Consider the following 15,140-nt stretch of genomic DNA (forward strand, 5'->3'; position numbering starts at 1 on the left):
TCCGGGAAGGTGGCTGGGAAAATAACCTCTGGGCTCCCTGGCCCTCCCACAGTCAGGCACTGCTGTCCATTTGATAGAAAGACAAATCCAAAGTTGCAGTGGAGATGGAGTGATTACAGCAGGTGCTCCAGATTCTGCCGGTTGCACATTGGCCCCCAAGCACACACTCTGGCCTTGACATTCATGGGGAAGAATCTTCAGCCCGGTGCCAGAGCAGTTAATGGGGTAGCTTTGTGAGGATTTCCTGATGGTCTGCCTTGAGCATTTGGGGGTCCAGGAAGTGAAACAGCTGAGGAACCACACTATTCACTCCACACTTTGAAAAGCAAAGACATGCGCAAGGCGTGTGAAGTTGCTGGAAGAGTGAGCAGGAATGGAAGCCAGAAGACTGGTTGGTTCTACTCTCTAACCTTCTGCCGCCAGACAGCTGTGTGACCTGGGGCAGCTCACTTACACTCCCTGGCCCTTACTTTTCATCTGTTAAATAGGAGGTTCGCTCAGAAGGGACCCTGCAGCCGGACTGCCTGGGCTTCAGTCAGAGCTCTGCTATTTACTAGCTGTGTGACTTTGGATAAGTTACTTGACCTTTCTGTGCCTCAGTTTCATGTCCTTTGTAAAATGGACATAATGATTCATTGTATCTATCCGACAGGGTTGCCGTGAGGTTAGAGCTGACATTTGCAAGCAACTTGGGCCCGCGCTTGGCTAGTGTTCCGGTTCCAGTGACTGTTGTCATTGTCATTGGTCGCTGTCATTGTCATGATTGTCATCATCCCCATCGCCACCCTCATCAGCCACACCCTCCCTAGGAGGATGATGATGAGCCTGGCTCACTGCTGGCTCTCCCTGCTCCCCCCCCCCCTTCAGCAGCAGTTTCTGGAAAGGCCCTGCGTCCTCAGCTGCCCTCTCCCTTCCGTCCCCTGGGCCTAGCGAAGAGAGGCATCAGCTGAGAGGCGGGCGGAGCTACTCTCCACCACAGACAGCCTCGCACAGAGTGAGGGGGGACAGGACGGAAGAACCGCCGAGGCCTCCAAATACATGCAAGAGGAGATCAGTGAAGCGAGGGCTGAGGACCCGGCAAGAGGGAGAGACGAGAGAGACGGGCCAAGGCAGGGAGAGGGCGGGGGTGGTAGATGGAGCAGAGTGTAGGTATCAGTTCCCAAACGGGCCCTCTCTGCACGCTCGGAACTGAAACAGTCAGTTTCTGAAAATGGCGAACCCTCGGCCTCTGGGGTGGGCAAGGAGCATGCGGGAGCGCTCCCCACGCGAGGTCAAGCGGAAGCTGCCGCCCAAAGGAAGCGCGCGAACACTTACTGTAGCCGGCCTCCTTCTCCGGGGTCTGGAAGGGAGGAAAGAGAACCTGTCACCAGCGCAGCCCTGGGCACACCCCGCTCCCCACCTTGACCTGTTCCCCGCTGCACCCGAGGGCCCGGTGGCAGAGGCGGGGGATGCGCTATGGCTGTTGATCCAGCCGGAGCCAAGGAACCACAAGCGGAGCTTCGGAGTTTCGTGGAGATCAAGGAGAAGGGAGGAGTCGAGCTCCCAGAGGGAGAGGCAGAAAGGGAAGGAATGGGCAGGCAGGGGGCCTGGTGCTGGGGTCCCGCTGTCTCCAATGCCTTCCCAGGCCTTGACTTTAAGACAGAGATCACTCCCAGTGACTTACCAGCGGGGACTTGTCATTCATGTACACCATGGGGTCCTGCAGAGGAGGAAATCGAAGCAAACGATTTAGGATCCTAGAACCGAAAACCCTAAGGACGCACAGAGAGCCTTCCTCCTCGTCAGCTGGGGATGCACGAGGACCCAAGTGGACACGGTGGTGTGGACATCGCTCCCATTCAAGCACTTTTATCACTGTGTTCAGCAGAGCTGCAGAGAGTGGGGTCCCCTCCCACCCACGGCTCAGAGGCTGCTCACCAAGGATTTCTCCTCCTGCCTCAGCCACTGATAATCTTCCACCATCTGCTTCTGCTGCTTGTCCAGGATCTGTCGCATCTTGAGCCTCTCGGCCTCCCATAGCTGCTGGGCCTCTTCTCGGCTGCTGGGTCGGATGAAGTCCTCCTCCTGAGAGGACAGCGGGGAGAGAGGAGAGGACACGATGAGTCCAGTGCCCAGACCCAGGCAGGGCAATCCCCCGAAGAGCCTGTGGGAGCCACAGAGCTTGGCCTCGCCTGCTGCTTTGTTTCTTGCAAGGTTTGTTCTTAAATCCTTAGCCATGGATGCAGACAGTTATTGGCTATGTTGCAGTATCATGTCAAACCTGAGAGCGCAGCACTGAACATGCATTGTATATGAACAATTACAGGATCTGCTCACACAATTTCATTTTCAAATTACTGCCCTAATAGTATTTTCTCAGTTGGCATTTGTCATGGTTGCAGTCACTTCATACATTTAAAAATGCAAAGCCAGCCCTCTGGAAAGCCTTGGGTGCTTATCGCCGCCACCGGAACACCGTGGCAGGGGGTCTGGGAGCTTAGAGAAGCACGGCGCCGCCTCTAGGCTCACGGTGTGCAGTCCTGCAAAGTTGACCATGGAGGGATGCAGGCTGAGGGAAGGAGTGACAGCATGCACCCATGTGATGGTGCCTTTTTGTGAAAACATACTCTTTATTAAGCTAGTAGTAGCTTGGGTTATCGAACCAAAGGCTAAAAGAAATGCATGAGCTAAGAGAAAAGTGAAGAACGAAATTTAAAGCAATATGGATCTATAGATATGCAGTACATGCTTGCTCTCCCTAGCTTTATTAATCTAACCCTCCTTTTAACTCATTTGAAGGGCTCTGGAACTATAGTTTCACCTGGGAGTTCTTAAACAGAAGGTGTTACATGTTTTCTTACTCCTTCTTTCCCCTCATTCTTCCCCAGGGTTCATTTATATCAGTATCTTCTCGTCCCTTCAAACTCTGGCTTTTTTCTGCTTCACGCGATCACCTTGGCCTCCCAGACTCATGTGTGCTATTGTCATTCTTTTGATTGCAGAAAGCCCGGGGTGACCTTTGTCAGGAGCAGGACCCTTCTGTGACATCCAGACCAGCAGCCTCTTCAGATCCTTGCTTTTAAAGTGGCCATTTTACATACAAGTCACTAGCATAGAATGCTAAAAATTATTCTCTATCTACTTTAGCAAGCCATAATCTCTGCCAAGCCTCTAAAAAAGATTTTCCCCACCAAACCCTTTAAAACACACTTGAATATAACCACACAGTTTCAGATTAGTTATATTGGTGTTTTTCCTAGTGCTCACTGAGTTTCAATCACGGCTTTCGATTTCTAACAATTCTTCCCCCGCCGACCCCCCCGCAAGTTAGATTTCTTGCTGAAATACTCTTTGTTACTCTATTCAACACCTACTTATTAAGCAGCTACTTTGTGGCAGGCATAGGGCTGGGTGCTGGGAGGGCAGTGATGATAAAATATGCAATGTCCCTGTTCTCAGAGGGTGAAGTAAGCAACAGTTAGACCAAGTTTCTCAACCTCAGCACCATGAACATGTGGGGTCAGATCATTCTTTATTGGGGGAGATTTCTTGTAAATTGGAGGATGCTCAGCAGCAAGTCCACAAAATAGATGCTTTTAGCATCTCCCCAGTTGTAACAAAATACCTCCAGACATCTCCAAATGTCCTCTCGGAGGCAAGATCATCTCAGCTGAAGGCTACTGAGTTAGACCTTATTTTAAGAAAATAAGTTTCAGGTCATAAGAGTATTTTACAATCACAGAATTGATAAAATAAGATTTATTTCCCAGATGCTGATGCTCCAAAATGAGGGTATTTGAAGGTTATAAATATCTGCAGTTAAATGTCGATACCTACAAACACAATGGTATGGCTACCCCAGGCTATTGACAAATAGTGACACATAGGAACTAAGTGTCAAATATTCTGACAATCAAATCTCTAGGTGAGATTAGACTAGCCTAGACTAGACTAGACTGAGAGAGACTAAATACTGGTAGAGGAAGTTAGTAGACTCAAGAAAACATTGTATAGTTTTGTAAGTGTTAAAGGAAAATTCCCACTACTCAACTGCCTAGGATGTCCCAGGCCTGATCACCATCTCACCAAATATTTTAACACGTATTGGGAAAATGTTCCTATGTCTTACAATTTCATAATAAAACTCAAGGAGAAAATAAGATTTTAAAAAATTGATCACTTTAGGGCTTACTTGTCTGCAAGATACCTCAGATATTCTTATCAGGCAATAGCAACTTAGATTGCTGGTCACTTTTAAAAGGAATCAGGCTCTCATAGTGTCTTAAAATGACTCTCACAAGCTGTAATTCCTTCCATAATTTGACTACCCCCTCCCATCTTGCCAGCTTTATTTCCACCTCCAAATGCATCCTCCTGTGTTCTAGCCAAACAGGTCCTGCACTTGCCCTGTGGCTTCCCATTACTTAGTCTTGGATTCTACTAATGCATCTGCCTCTTTTATTTCCCATACCCCAGTTTCTTCCTGTCCAAATCTTCCCCATCCTTCGAGGCCCAGCTGAAAAAAAAAAAGAAGCTGGAAAGAGCTGTTCTTCTCTCTAAACTCCCAGTGCACCTTTCCATTACCTCTGTGTGCCACTCACAGCTTTATGGCTTGCATTACAGGTAAGTGTGCATCTGCTGTATTCCTTCTGGCTGCCTGAAGCTCACCGAAAGCAGAACACCCTTGTTCTCCCTTCAGCACCTAGGACAGTGCCTGGCAAAGCGTTCCTGCACAAGGTAGTTCATTGAATTTTATTATAATTTTAAACCTCAATTGTGAGGTCTTCAAGAGGGAGATTGCTGCCATCCTGACTCTTGTGTGGAATGCCAGATTCCCAGATGAGTCAGGCAAGAGAGTCAGTCAGTAGAAAAATTGTTTTTGTGGGGAAACCATCTCTGATTTTTGTTAAATGCTTTCAGATGCTTTGCAGGAAGCCTATTATACCTTTCCAGCATTCTACCTAAAAGAAGTTTTCTCAGTCTTTCTGATGTATATTATAAAATGATTTTATATTTTTTACTTTTTTTTGTTTACTTAAAGAAACATCCATTATATTCCTTTACATAGACCTTCCTTACGACAAGTACTTCTAAACCCCTAACACAAAAAGTCTTTTCTTCCCTGCTGCACAGTATGTCTTTATGGAACTGAACAAAGTCTTATGGTGAAGGGGGATTAGACAAAGGCAGTGCCACCCCGGAAATGTGCAAAATAGCTTTTTCTAAAAGGACACATTTTAAAGCAAAACTCAATTACGAATAGAGTCAAGGACAGGAAGGTGGAGGAACTGAGCATTGCCTAAATTATAGTGCATACTTTAAAATGCAGTTTTATTATTGTGTTAAGATATAAATTGGTTAAATTAATTTAAAAGAGGAAAATGAGCTAGGTCAGGGGAAAATTTAGTTCACAATAGATCTTGCTGCCTAGAATTCTAAGTTACCTTACGCATTTCACAATTTTGCTAAATTAAAAATAATGGTACAGAATATACCAACATAACTTTCCTATATTTTTCAAATCTATTGTAATAAACATGGAGTTTTTCCAAAAACTTTTAGAGTCATGTATCCTGAGTCTGAAATATCATGCATGTATACAGAGTTAGAACTAAAATAATGCCTTTGGTTTGTTTTGTCACATATCAAGACTCAGTTTAGTAAAGTATATCAAATATTCATGCCAGATGATCACACCTCCTTTGAAGGAGAAGATGGGTGCTGAGAAGTGACAAGTGGGTATCTCTTTTACAAGCAAAGCTGCCTTTTTTTCCCCCCACAAAACTTGACAATTAGAAGCTAGTCCACGAAGTACTCAGGGCCCCATTGGCGGTTACACAAAGACGTGACTGGGAAGGGTGGTTTAGCCCCACACTAACCCCCAAGCTCCTTCCTGTACAACATCAACTTTGACAAAAGCAGCAGGAGTATAGCCACAAGGAAACTTTTCCTTTGACTGAGGAGAGATTTAGCAACCGAAGCAACCAGGCAGGAAGGGCAGAACTAGGCAGAACCTCCGGGATCTTTTATTCTCTGGCACCATCAAGCTTGGTTACCCTCTGCCCACAAGCCACCATACTACCGCCCCCCACCCCTGCCCCAGGGCTCAGGAAACATAGCACCAAAGTATGGACAGGGGCAGGTCCAGGTCCAGCTAGTGTCCTTGGGAGCAGAGCCTGACTTGGCCCCCAGCTTCCAATGTGTTTGCAAAAGAGGGGAAGTTACAGAGCCCCTTGATGGACTGACTGGTGCATTAAAGCATGGAGGGCCCCTCCTGAGCTGGAGGATGTGGGGTTCCTGGTGTCCCAGACACCTCCCTCTAGCAGCTCTCTGAGTTCGGGCTAGGACCCAGCATGCAGAGCCCTCTTACCCGCATGCTGTGGCGCTTGAAGACATTGTGCCGGTGGAGAGGTGGGGTGTGCAGTGAGTTTACAGGAGATGGATACTCCATAGGGCTGGTGAGCGTAGGTGAGCTGGCACACAGACCCTCAGGGACCTATTCAGGAGAAGTAAAGAAGCACCAGCACAGGGACGAGACAAGAAGGTGGACAATTAGCTGCTACAAACGTGAGCACAAAGAAGCAATAATGGGCACCACAGGAGACATCGGACTTGCTCTTCAGGAGCTAACAAAGGATGTGGTGTGGGCATTTCGTTGGTCTTGTTTGGGAGACATGGCAGGGTGACGCACACGGCTCTTGGCTAGGAGTCAGTGCAGCCCCTGTGGCCTCATTCATCTGACAGCCAACCATATGACGCTCTGCGTACAATGGGGTTCACTTTATGTTACTGACCTACTGAGTCCATGTCTCCTCCTTCAGGACTCTTCAGAAAGGAGTTCTATTTCATAAGCATGTCGCAAACTCACAGGTATGATTAGCCCACAGAAATATGTGTGTGTGTTTGTATTTAATCACTATTTTAAACATCACAAAAGGGTATGATTCTTTTCAGGAATATTGCTTCTCTCTTCTGCATCAAGGTTTTCTTCTTCACACAACAAGGATTTAGCTGTTAGTTCTTGGTTAGCCTTGTTTTGGTATTGAAGTGTTTCCTTGAGAAATATATGACCATGGGACACCACTTTTCTCTAAGGAGCACCAGATAAACATTGTTTCTATTGGTTGAGATGCTCCACTGTTGATCAGTGATTCTGAGCTGAGGGATGTAAGAGAAGAAAAGAGATGGGCCTTGGCTCCCTGTGACTGAGATGCAGGACAGAGACACAAGACAGAGACATTCTCAGACAGGGACTGACATCTTGGGAAGATCCCATGGTTGGTAATGATGGAGGCATGAGGAAAGCTCCAATGGAACCTTGCTCTCAGCTTCTGGCCACCTGGGTTCTGCCTAAGGTCTCCATGGGGAGCCCCAGGGAGCAACTCCATCCTCTGGGAACATCAACTATTCCCAACTGCTTGAAATTCCTTCTCAGAAAGCTCTGCTCTGGGTAGGGGGCCAGGAAGGCCTTGGGAATAGAGAAGTAGCTATAGGCAGGCACACAGAGCAACAAACACTATGGACAGATGGACTGAGCTTAAGGCAAGTCTTAGCTGAGGAGAGTCTGGTAGAATTGCATTTTGATTCTTTTGATCTCTGGGCACTCTGAGTGCAAATTCTCTTGTGGGTACCAAAGAAGAGTCAATGCAGGCCATCTCCATAACCCAAGCAGGTAATAATTGCTAGTCCTCCAAGGCACGAGAATGGAATTTCAGGAAGGTCCGAGATGAGGAATGACCCCAAATTTCCCAGCCCTCTGGTTACATGTTTACCTGGAACTGCAGCTTGGGAGCCAGAAGGTTGGTTTGTGGAGGGGGTCTATACTTGGGCCGGCTGGGCTGGAGAGAAAACACAGAGATGAGTCAGTCCATGCCTCTCTCCTTGAGTGAGCATAGCTCACCAAGGGGAATACTGGGCTGGACACAGGTCAGGCTTATTCAGAATAAAGGAGAGATGAGGGGCAAAATTATCATTAAAATCATTTGCATTCACTTACTGAGCACCCATTATGTGCTGAGTGATGAGAAGGTACAAAGAAGCCAGTCTCTCTGCCCTCCTGGGGGTATCACTAATTGAAGGGTTTACTGATCTTTGGTGTGTAACCTCTTTAGATATGGGAACACCTGTCAAATCAGCTGTCAAAAGCCACATGCTTCTAGAGGTAACAAGTTACCAAGGGCTCAGGCACGTGCAGAGGCTTCATGGAGGAGATGAAAATTGAGCTGGGCCCTGCCTGAGGGAAGGATCAGGGCATGCCAGGCAAGGGGGGACAGTGAGAAAAGGCCTTGGACCAGATAGGACTTTGTTATGGACTATTTGTGCCGCCCCCGCCCCCAGATTCATATGTTGAAGCCCCAACCCTTAGTGTGATGGCATATGGAGGTAGGACCTTTGCCAGATAATTCGGGTTAGATGAGGTCATGAGTCTGGGGCCCTCATGAGGGGATTAGTGTCCTTATAAGAAGAGACACCAGAGCTCTTGCTCTCTCTGCTGTGCTAAGACACAGTGGGAAGGTGGCCATCTGTAAATAAAGAAGAGAGTCCTCACCAGACAATGAATCTGCCAGCACCTTGATCTTAGACTTCCCAGCCTCCACACTCAGTCTATGGTATTTTGTTATGGCAGTCTGAGCTGACTAATATGGATATGGTCCCTCAAAACCCACCCACATAATGGCATGGTAGCAAGGCACTGGATTCTGAGTCCAGAGATGTCATGAGTGTGGGCATGGAGGCTGGACATAAGGGACCCAGGGACACTCCCCTTCATATGCCCTCAGGGACATCTAATTTGCCCCTAAAAAATACCAGAAATAAAAGTGCTCCAGCCTCTCAAGGGAAGAGTGTCCAGGGTGATTCCTTGCCCTAGCTGCCCTGTGAGGGGTGTGCTCTCTTGGGGCCTCAGATCACACCTGCCAGGGCACCCATGTGATGGGGGCTAAATTTAGTGCTGGCGGACAGTTGGGTTGAAGGCCAAGAGGACCACGGGAGCACATCCTGCCTATGCTGGAGGAAGAGGGAGGAGTTACAGAGTCAGGCCAGGAGTGGGCTAGATGGAGACCCAGCTCTGCTTGATTCACAGGACCCATGAGACCAGGGCTTGGTTTACCTTGGGTGGGGGTTCCTGGTAGGCTGTGGGCTCCAAGATTTTGGGAGGTCGGTAGCGAGCATTCCTCTCCTGCTCTATAGCGATGTCTTTCTCCATCTGATAAATGTCACTGCCAAGGAGTCGGTCAGATAAAGAAAGAGGAACAAAGTTAAAGATGCTCCTGGGGCCCCTTTTCTGCAGTCCTTCCTCTGAAGCCTGGAGAGGCCCAAAGAAGGACCTCTGGGTCCCATTTCTGTCTCCTCAGAAGAGTGGCTGGGGAGACCCCTCTGAGAAGGCTGGAAGATGGACCCTGAGGCTGCTTCCCCAACAGTGAAGATGGGAGAATCACAGGAATGGATCCATGGTGGGAAAAGCCCTTGGAGAGCCAGTCCTACAGGGCAGTGTAAGTGTGTCTTCCGCCCACCTTGCCATGCATCTTGCCTTCCTGGGCCTGCTACCACCCCCCCTCTGTAGATTTCTAATATCCCAGCCAACTTCATGACCAAGGCCTGTGCTCTGCATCTCCTATTTTTCATTAAACCACCCACCAACACATTCCTGGCGTAGACTAATGAGAAATGGCTGTGGATTCAACTCCCGGGTTAGCTATGTGCATGCTTCTTGCCCTTCTTACTCAATCCACTGTTTCCCAACTTGGGAATCACAGACCCTAGAGGACTCTGGAATGGTCACAGGGGGTCCCTGAATTCACATGTATTCCCTGTCTGTAGACCAAGTATTATGTGCTACCAGACATATAATATTTGTATTATATTTTCAAGTGTACATGAATTATACTGTACATTATATAAAAAATTCATCAGATGGCTTAGTACATTTTGCCAATCAATAAATTCTGAAAATGTAACTATTGTTACAGGGAGGAATTTTCAGAATTTGACATTAAAAGGGACCTTCTTATGCCCACAAGATCAGGAAATTCTCATCTAATCCTTTCTTAACTCTAATGGAGGACTGCCAGGCTGTAGCTTGAGGGGGGTATCCTGGGCTCCTTGGGGTCTTTGGATATCTTTCCAGTTCCACAGAAAGGCTGCTCCTAACTCCATCCATGGTGGGGGCTGGCCTGGGTCCTTTAATGGGGCATCCTTCTCAGCCCACAGAGAAGCACCTGTCACAACTCCCCAGGGTTCTTAAGCCCCCAGAATGAATTAAGATCTCCCTCTTACCCTCATCACCTCAGAGCTTTGGTCCTTTCAAATTACATTTTTCAAATACTTTTCCTGGAACCTTTTGGCTTCTCAAATTTCCCATATGAAGGACCAAACGATGAGACTAGAATTAATCAGGGGTGTCAACAAAGGGATAGACAGGAACAGAGAGGTCTTTTAAGCTGGACGCCTTGCAGACCGTGTTGGAACCCCTGGCCCCACAAACAAATTCAGTGTCATTCCCACTGCCCCAGTGTGGACAGTCCCAGCTTGCCCGTTGGGGTACCTCCCTGCAAAGCAGTTTCCAGGGGCTCTTTTCTTTCTCTAAAAAATGCCAACACATTGACTGCAGTGTTTAAGGTCAGTTGTTTTTAACATTAATTAAGCACTAGATTCCCTAACGCAGGGGTCAGCACACTGTTGCCCACAGGCCAAATCTAGCCCTCCGCCTATTTTTATATAGTTCCAAACTAAGTATATTTTTTACATTTTTAATGACTGAAGAAAATAAAAAGAAGCAGCTTCATGACATGTGAACATTATATAAAATTCAAATTTCTGTTCCCCCAAAGAATCTACCTGAAACCCAGCTACCCACATTGATTTTTTATGTATTTTCTATGGCTGCTTTTGAGCTATTATGGCAGAGTTGAGTCGTTTTAACAGAGACCATATATGGCTTGCAAAGCCCCAAATATTTACTGTCCGGCCCGTTACAGAAAGTTTGCTGATCCCTGCCCTAAAGGAGGCCAAAAAAAAGTCAGACCACCCAAGGAGGAGCTGTTGGCACGCAAGCCACCAAGGAAACAAGGGGACCATCTAAAATGTGATCTGACAGCACCCTTCCCCAGGAGAGAATAATGGCTCTTGGATGAAACATCAGACCTTCAGGCTGCCAATGCTCTAATCAGAAAGGAGAGGCCACCCCCGGGTCGCTGTCTTAATGGTCAAAAATCAATCACTCCCTTCCCCACTACCTGGGAGGAACAATCAAAGGCACAGAGGCTCAAGGGTGTTGCTGGGAATGCAGGTCCCATGCCCGAGCTGGGCCTCCTGTAAAGAGCAATCTCTGCAAAGAGCCTAGGCACATCAATGAAAGTCTGGTTTAGACTTTGTGCTCAAACCTGCAAAATATTTTTGGAATGCATGCTAGGAGCAACATCTCGTGCTTGGGGTTGACAGATACCAAGATGGTGAGGCTTACGCAGGCTCATTGTCTGTGAGTTCCTATCTGACAGTGAACTCGGTTTCAATCCCCTGTCCTCTGACCGAGCTGCTGAGCCTCTGTGACATGTAGGGCACTGTGCTTCTGCTGGGAGGACCAGCCATTTCCGCTTGGACACATGGCTCCGTGTTGGTCAGAGGGGAGGTCCTGGTGCAAGTCCCAACCCCACCCGTCATGGCCACAGCTCTGAGCCTGAATTCTCTCATCCTTAAGGTGGTCATGCCAACTGCATCTTGTTTAGGGAAGTACGTTCGTTTTAAGCCCCTAAGGGCAGTTGAAGAGGAGACTTGCTATCTGGGCTCCCTGCACCTGTAGCCCCCCACCCCTGCTCCATGGTCACCTGAGGTTGCACACGAGCTCAGTGAAGCGGGGCCGCTCACTGGGGTCGTAGTCCCAGCAGCGAGTCATGAGGGTGTAGAGGACAGGTGGGCAGAGGTCGGGCTTGGGCAGCCGGTCCCCTTTCTCGAGCACCCCGATGACGTCCTTGTTCTCCAGCCAGAAGAAGGGCTGCTTGCCAAAGCTCAGGATCTCCCACATGCAGACAGCTGAAGGCAGGAAGAGAGGGCTCAGAACCTGCACTGTGGAGGACGCATACCCGGAGAGTCCAGTCCACCTTCCTCAGGAAAAACTGTGGGACCTTCTGAGTTCCCCAGCCTCCCCGTCTAGCATCCCTGGGGGCTTGCCCAGTGTGGTGGGCCACTGAGGGACCAATCACCTGCATCTCCAAGTGAACCAAGGATCCCCTCCCTAGAGCCCTTCCACAGGGAGCTATTAGATTTTGTGGGACAAGGAAGAGGGGCCAAAGGGCATATTGTTGGGACCACCAGTGCCTTCCCTTAAGAGGGAGTGAAGACTCTATCGGAAAGCTGGGGTTTGAAGCCTAGCACCAACACTTGCTGCCAACACAAGCCCCTGGCCTGCTTGAACCTCAGTTTCCTTATCTGGAAAATGGGAATAATAATAATGAGCTTTTACTGGGCTGGCTGTGGAGAACTGAGAGGGATAATCTACGTGGCTGTGTGCTCTGTCAGGGGCTGTCCATCTATCACCTGGTCTTGTTTTCTCCCTATACCTCCTTCTCAGAACAAACTTCAGAGTTTGATCCCCTCTAGGGGATCACATCAGTCCCTGGGACTGGTTGGTGGAGTGCATGCTCCCCTCAGGAGCCTTTTCCAGGAATACTAACCAATAGTGTCCAGGCAGGCCTTTAGCCCATATCATCCCCAACCCACCACGGGCCCCCCACTTCTGGGACTTCTCAGTGGCCACAGAAAAACAGAACCCTTGCAACCCAGGGATGGGGGGCCAGACCTCTCTGCCTCCTGTACCCCGTTAGCCTGGTCATGGAGGGGAGAATCAGAACCCTTTCCCATGCTCTTCTGAAACTCCACTCACCAAACATCCAGACGTCACTGGCTGTTGTAAAGCGGCGGAAGTTGATGGACTCAGGGGACATCCACTTGATGGGGAGACGGGTCACAGAGGCTTTGGGTGGGCAAAGAGATTCACAGGGGTTATTTTGTGAAGAAAGATCCAGAATTATCCAGAATTACAGCCTATTCTCCAGAAACCCTTGGCCTGGGCTTGACCAACTGTAGCCTTTCCTTCTTTCTTTCTTTTTTTGGGGTGGGGTGGGGCTGCAGCGACCCCTCCAGGGACAAGTCCGGGGCTGAATATCCCTCACCTTTGTAATACTCCTCATCCTCAATGTACCGGGAAAGGCCAAAGTCCCCCAGCTTCACACACTCAGTGGAGGCCACCAGGATGTTTCGGACAGCGATGTCCCTGGGAGAGAGATGTGGAGGTTCAGAATGTTTTGTTCTGACAGACAGATGGACAGAGAGGTAAAGGAGAAGAGTGCCGGCTAGGGCCCCAAGAGGCTGGGCTGGCCGTCCAGGTCCCCCCACACACGAGGCCCTCAGCCACCTCCTTCTACCTCCCTGGGGAGCTTTATCTCCCATCACCCCTCCTCACGTGGCTCCAGTGTGAAGCCAACTTCAGGTTCCCAGGACTTGCTCCGCACACTTGCCCTGCAGGCTGTATCCTCCCCTCTGCCAGGAATGTTGTCACCCTGCTGATTCTTCAAGGGAGAGCCCCAGCACCTTTCCTGGTCACTATTCTCCCCTGCTTCTGCAACTCCATTGGACTGTAGGCTTTTGTCGTGGTTAAGAGCAACAGCTCCCAGATACCCTCTAGGGAGCACTAGGATGGTCAGGACCACCCAAATTCTGTACATACCCTGCCTTGTGACAGACAGACCCTCAGACGCCCCCCACCAGCCCCGGCACAGAGGAGGAGACGGGGCTGGGGGGCACAGAGAGCCGAGGGAGCTTGCCCAGTAGGTTCCCCGGGTGGGGAAAGGGGTCAGCCCAGGCAGCCTAACTCCAGAGCTGAGCTCTCATCCCTCTCTGGGGAGCACCCACTGACTCAGTGTACCTCATGTTCCTGGCATCGTTTCTAACCCAGGGTCATCTGCTTGCTTCTCACAGGCAGGCTCCATTCCCTATCATTTGTCTTTATTACTGAAAAGCTGACTTCAAAGCAGGACAGCTTCACCCAAACAAACAAGGGAAACAGATCTGTTATCCCACCACCTTCCCCTCATGACTATTTATCTATTTATTTACATCTCGAATTTCACCCTCATCCTAGAAGGTAAGCTCCACAAGGAAAGGGAGTTTGGGTCTGTTTTGACTACAACTTTATCCCAGAGCCAAGGACAGCACTTGGAGACACAGGGTAGAAGTTCCAGAGGTGTTGAATGAGTGAATGGAATGAATGAATGAACGTTTATATCCCCACACATTGCTTTGCATAGTATCACCCACAAGACCACATATCCCACGTCCATGGTGTTGGGTTGAAGAATTCATCTACTCACCCCAATATTCTGGGAGCACCCCCTTTGTCTCCTCCAGGGGATCACATCCCTTGTGGCTGGAACCTCCTTTCAGGGACTGGGAACAAAGCCAGGTGGAGAAGGGGCCCACCCCCCAGCCAGAGGGAGGAGAGGACTTGGCAGCTGGGCTGCTAAGGACGGGGCGGGGGGGGGGGGGCAGCTGCTCAGGCTGGGAAGGGCCCAGACCCCAGGATCTTCCTGGTGCTGCCCCAGTCCCATCCCCCTGCCTGGGCCGCATGCCACCAAATGGGTGAGCCAGCTCCGTGCAAGTGGGGGAGCAATTTCCTAGACCCCACCGGGAAACTGGCTAGATGGAGCCGAGCTACAATCAGATGCCCCGCACTTTAGATTTAGTCTTAATAACAATGCCATGAGGCACGTATGACGATTCCACCTTTCAGATGAGGCAATGGGTTCCTAGCAGGTGCTCGACTTGTCATGTGAGGCAGGACTAATGCTGGGGTCTCAATACTTGTCTGTGTGACTCCAAAGCCCCGCATGACCCCAACCCCTCCACGGTCAGATCGAGGAGCCCAGCTTTCTCCCCAGCCCCACCTATGGACACAGTTGATGCTCTCCAGGTAAGCCATGGCCTTGCAAATCTGCAGCGAGTACAGGACGAGAGTGAGCACCTTCAAGGAGTTCTTGTTTCTCTCCAGGTAGTGGCCCAGCTGTAGGAAGAGGGAAGATGCCATCAGGACCCCGGCACAGACTCCGCGGGCAGCCACCAAGCCCTTCCCCGGCAAACCCAAGTTGGCAAGATGTTCCAGAAATATCCCC

General features: G+C 49.5%; 1 protein-coding gene across 4 annotated transcripts in view; it reads right to left on the reverse strand.

Moving 5' to 3' along the window:
* Positions 1–15,140, reverse strand: part of PTK2B (protein tyrosine kinase 2 beta) — a 135,359-nt gene that overhangs the window by 4,014 nt on the left and 116,205 nt on the right. For 3 of the 4 annotated variants that reach the window (XM_064585352.1, XM_064585353.1, XM_045880053.3), the window contains 10 exons: positions 14,916–15,031; positions 13,146–13,246; positions 12,857–12,946; positions 11,802–12,006; positions 9,089–9,197; positions 7,752–7,817; positions 6,350–6,475; positions 1,918–2,064; positions 1,664–1,699; positions 1,315–1,339 (listed from right to left, as the gene is read on the reverse strand). In XM_064585352.1, the coding sequence (XP_064441422.1) occupies positions 1,315–1,339; positions 1,664–1,699; positions 1,918–2,064; positions 6,350–6,475; positions 7,752–7,817; positions 9,089–9,197; positions 11,802–12,006; positions 12,857–12,946; positions 13,146–13,246; positions 14,916–15,031 (1,021 nt within the window). The remainder of the gene's footprint in view (positions 1–1,314; positions 1,340–1,663; positions 1,700–1,917; positions 2,065–6,349; positions 6,476–7,751; positions 7,818–9,088; positions 9,198–11,801; positions 12,007–12,856; positions 12,947–13,145; positions 13,247–14,915; positions 15,032–15,140) is intronic. The other variant, XM_045880054.3, reaches the window with a different exon arrangement.

The sequence above is a fragment of the Mirounga angustirostris genome, unplaced genomic scaffold (genome assembly GCF_029215605.1).
Source record: "Mirounga angustirostris isolate CCGP_5_RB_7025 unplaced genomic scaffold, mMirAng1.0.hap1 SCAF_2, whole genome shotgun sequence".
In the NCBI taxonomy this organism is placed as follows: domain Eukaryota; kingdom Metazoa; phylum Chordata; class Mammalia; order Carnivora; family Phocidae; genus Mirounga; species Mirounga angustirostris.